The 4,847-nt window shown below is 47.8% G+C and overlaps 1 protein-coding gene across 1 annotated transcript; it reads left to right on the top strand.

Moving 5' to 3' along the window:
- The first annotated feature begins 1,046 nt into the window (after nucleotides 1-1,046).
- Nucleotides 1,047-1,385, top strand: LOC104510001 (loricrin-like). The gene has a single exon (XM_010152130.1). The coding sequence runs from the start codon at nucleotides 1,047-1,049 to the stop codon at nucleotides 1,383-1,385; it is 339 nt and encodes a 112-aa protein (XP_010150432.1).
- The last annotated feature ends 3,462 nt before the right edge of the window (nucleotides 1,386-4,847 follow it).

Below are 4,847 nucleotides of genomic sequence, written 5' to 3'. Positions count from 1 at the left end.
CTACACGTGAACCACACCAGGCGTGGGGGGCAATTAACATTTTTATGGAGTAATGAGAGGAATGGCAATCCCAAAGGCGGGATATTGATCTGCTCGTAACACCATGAGTCAAAACAGCACTGTAAAAACTCTCCAATTAGCAAAGTGGTGAACAATCAAGTCCCTCCGGTGGGACCTCACCTTGTTTCCAGAGGAAAAACACTGGGCACCCTATAAAAGAACTCACACGCCGTTTCTCCTCATTGTCTAGTAATGAGAGGAATGGCAATCCCAAAGGCGGGATATTGATCTGCTCGTAACACCATGAGTCAAAACAGCACTGTAAAAACTCTCCAATTAGCAAAGTGGTGAACAATCAAGTCCCTCCGGTGGGACCTCACCTTGTTTCCAGAGGAAAAACACTGGGCACCCTATAAAAGAACTCACACGCCGTTTCTCCTCATTGTCTCAGCTCCGTGTCTTGAATTCTCTGAAGAGGGTAAGTCCAGCTTGATCAAACTTTTGCACTGTTAATGATTGCCAGCTTTGTCCTGATCCTGAGGTCTTGACCACCTCTCTTGCGTGTCTCATCCCTCTGATTGCCTCTGGTCACAGTTCCTCAGTCCTTCTGCCTCTGTTGTCTTCTCCATCCATGTCTGCACATATATAATAGAAAGCAAGTACGAAAATGTAAAACTTCCTCGTTCAAACAGCTGAGGACAAGACTCTTCAGGTCTAGCTCTGGACTCTGTGTTGCCACCACTTCTCACTAATCACTAAGTGCTGTAACTCCTATCTTACATATTTGCTAAGCATAGAAGAGACAGGAAAGGCTTGCTCAAAGAAAGATAAGACAGTGTCCTCTGCACAGGTCAGGGACTCCTACGGGCAGGTGTACACTGTTAATTTTTCTCTCTTCTTCAAGAACCTGGCTTAAAATGAGAGTTTATTCTTGATATATGATCCCATCTAACTAGAAATCTATTATTGCTAGCTGACAGACACCACAGCATCTCTTGCCTTTGTCACTACTCAAAGATTATTGTCTTCCCAGCAGGTCTGCAAAGATGTGCTCCCGCCAGGACAAAGACCAGTGCCACCGGCAAGAACGATCCTCATGCCACAGCAGTGAAGGGTGCCACAGAAGCAGCAGTGGATCCGGATGCCACAGGAGCAGTGGTGGGTCTGGATGCCACAGGAGCAGAGGATCTGGATGCCATGAAAGCAGTGGTGGATCTGGATGCCACAGCAGCAGTGGTGGATCTGGATGCCACGGGAGCAGAGGATCCGGATGCCATGGGAGCAGTGGTGGATCTGGATGCCACGGGAGCAGCGGGGGATCCTGCCATGGAATGCCACAGGATTGCCAGCAGCAAATTTATCAAGTATCCTCAAAGATGAAGTGATCAGGACATTATCTACATGTTATACCCATGCATGTCCTTGATCTTGTGCTGAGTTCAGAAAGCTTTGTGTGTCTCCTAGTAATCTTCAAAGGAAATGTCTCCGCTCCCTCCCCCATCAAGTCCTGTACCTCTTATGAGCTTATCTGAGTGGTAAAATAAAGTGTGTACGCTCAGGCTGGCACAGTTTTCTCTGTATCACTGTGACTATGTATGCGCCATAACAATTCGGAGTTCATGAGAGTGTTGTGTTCATGATTTCTTCTTTCACCTTGTATTTCCTATCACAAAGCAAGGTAACTTGTCCTTGTTTAATAGTCCTGGAGTTACCCTGCCCAGACAGGCAAAAGGGGTGGGCACTGCCACACTCTCCCCTATGGAATCCAAAGGAAAAGAGAGACAATAAAGATTTTTTGAATGCTGACATTTTAGGAGGCCGTCTCAGGCCCCTGCAGTGCGGGCAGCTCTCCACACCACCTTCCCACAGAGCTGGAGACCCAAAACTCCCCACAAGACCCCATGGGCTGCATTGCACAAGCCCTCAGGGCTGGTTACAAGCACACTTATGGGGAAGAAGAAGTCCTGTAGGCAAAAGCACCCGTCATGAGTCAGAAACCCCTTCTTTTGCCATCTGGCCCCAAGGCACCAAGGGACAGGTACCTCCACGTGCTAGTGACAAACACCATTGTAAGCCTTTCTAGAAACCCTCTGCCCAGCACTTCAAGAGCCCTGGGTTGAGCCATGGGCGTTGCAAGATGCTAGTGTTACACAACGAACTGATAAATTTCTTCTCAGCTTGCAATTAAAATGAATTGTGTGATTTATTGGTCTGGTATTGCCATTCATGAACTGGATCTTGCCCTGATAAGATTATTCTCGAGTGTGTCACAAGGATCAGAAATATCTGGCATTGCTGGAAAGGGTGCAGAAGGCAGCTAACTCCCTGAACAGGATGCCTGCTTTTGGTGTAGGAATCATTTGGAAAGGCTGGTTGTGTGAATCTGGCACATGCCTTAAGCCCCCATTGCAAATCCCGTTTTCAAGACGTGTTAAGGTGGACAGCCACAAAATCTAGAGGTGCCCAGGATGGCTGTCTGGGTGCTGCTGATCTTTAACAAACTCAGAATAATAAAAACATGAGGAACTGAATAGAGTGTGATGTTGAGAGCCAAAAATCGCTTTGAGTCTTTTTTCAAAGCATTTACCACATTTCTTTTGATGCCAGAACAAAACACAAACAATTTGCCCTGACACTGTTCTAGTTCATAACAGCAATTAAGCAATACAACAGAAGCATTTAGGTTGTGTACCTGATTCATTAACCCTTCCCTGTCCACCTGTCTTTGCAAAAATCCCCTGTGTTTTGGTAACACCAAACGTGTCAGATATTTTTTGGGTTGCAGGAACCACTGGGGACTTGCCATGCCTTACCGAAGGTTCAGGCACCTGCGTTCAAAGCAGGAGCTCACAAAAAGCATGTCGGTGACTGGCAGCTTGTTTAGTTTTCCAGCCACTTCCCAAAGGATGCCAGGTCTCTCCAACAGCATTAGTACAGGTGGGATGGGGCTAAGCCTCCAACACACTGTGGCCAGCATAAAAATAGCATAAAAACTTAGTCAGCATGGAGAAAGAAAAAGGCAGGGAGAGGTGGACCAAAAATACCAAATGCTTGAGCAACTCTGAGGGCAAGCGAAATATTTTACAGTCAGCGTTTTCCATGCACTTTTGCACTGACAAAATCACAGCAGTTGTCTATTTCAGCTAGAAATACTGATTTTAGTCTTTTATTTGCTGACTAATTAATGAAATATCTTCCACAGGTATTGGCAGAAAAGGGCAAGACAAGATCCATGGTCCTATGCACTTCCAAGCTCCTGCAGCAGAGGTACGGGAAAGGTACAGGGAGTATCTCCAATTATTGCTTACGATTAGCTCTCACTCCGACATGGTACCTGAAGGCTTTAAGGGTCGCGTGAGTTTGTGCATCTGCCTGCATAGAATGCCGATCTGCTGGCCAATTACGAACTAATTGGGGAGCAGGGAAAAGTGCTCCAAAAAGGATGTTCCTACAAGTTTGGAGAAAGTCCCCCGGGTCTGCCAGCTCCCCACAACGTGGCAGCCAGCCCAGGCCACCGTGCATCCCCAAAGGCAGCACCCATGGGAGCCCGTCGCCTCTGCGCGGCAGCACTGAAGCCACTCACAACCTGGAAAAAGTTACTCACGGGCTGAAAGTTAACCACATAATTGTGTACCTCGCTAATCCTGGATCACTACCCAGGACAGGCCTTCATCATTCCAAAAATAAAAATCCCAGCTGCTTTTGGTCCTTCTCGCACCAGCAGGAAATTTTTGACTGACAAAAAAGTTTTAGAGGGGATGTCTTTTCTCTCTCTTCACCATTCCACCCTATTCCAGCTGGTTTTAGGAGAAATGATACAACAGTGGCACCAGTCAAATTGCTGGTCAGGAAGAGTTGTTTACCATGCCAAAGGCGTTATTGGTACTTACAAGCACATCTCTGGGTTTATGGGCATTTGCAGGACTAGAGCGCCTCAAAACATTTTTAAAGATGGTGTGATTTAGCCATATGACATAATTCCCCCTGCTAAATGCAAAGTGCTCCCCAGCTGTGATCAACACCAAAAACAAACTGTGGAAACCGAGGCCACCCACACTACTCCCCCATCAGAGCTAAGCTCAGGTAGAGCTGGCAATTAAATATTTCTGTGGCACAGGAAAGACGACCGATAACAAGAGGTGATACCCGACACGGATGGGGTGAGTCATGCAAGCAGCCTGAACAGTGGGGAGGCAAAAAAAACCCCAAACCTATTGACGAATTAAATGAGCAGGCAGACCTCTGTGACAGGGAGGTGCTTCATTTCCAGATGTGGTGTGCAGAAAGGGTATAAAAGCGCTCCCATCCCGGAAAGCCTCATTCCCTTCTTGGAACTTGGCTGCACGAGCATCTCGGGTAAGAGCAGTGATGCTGTGGGGCTTTGGGGCTTGGAGCAGCAGTTGAAACGCTCTGGGAGGTGGATGGGTTTGGAGAGGGCTAAGCCCCATGCCTTGGACTGGGCTGGGGCTTGTTCTGTCGGTGCTTGTGAGCAGGGATGTGGGGTGAGGAGGGAGGGCAGAGGGTGCCAAAGGACAGCAGAGAGATTCGGGCTTGGAGGGAAGCCCTGGGGTGCTGCTATTCTCACTTTGTGAGGAAGATGTCTCCGCTTTGGAAAGCCAGTCATGATCAGCCTGCCCAGATGATCTGGATGCTCCCAGCATCATTGGCTACGGCTTTGGTGGGACAATCCCATGGGTGGTATAAGAAGTTGATGCAAGGTCTGAAGATGATCGTGGGATCTGGCTAAGACTGGATAAATGTACATCCAGATTGCTCTTCTCTGGAAGAGCAGAAGCAGGAAAGAAAAACCCCTGACAGCTCCTCTCTCCCCACAGCTCACACCAACA

Source organism: Eurypyga helias, unplaced genomic scaffold, assembly GCF_000690775.1.
Source record: "Eurypyga helias isolate BGI_N326 unplaced genomic scaffold, ASM69077v1 scaffold625, whole genome shotgun sequence".
Taxonomy (NCBI): Eukaryota; Metazoa; Chordata; class Aves; order Eurypygiformes; family Eurypygidae; genus Eurypyga; species Eurypyga helias.
Note: the sequence above shows the minus strand (reverse complement) of the source record. Positions and strands in the feature narration are given on the sequence as shown.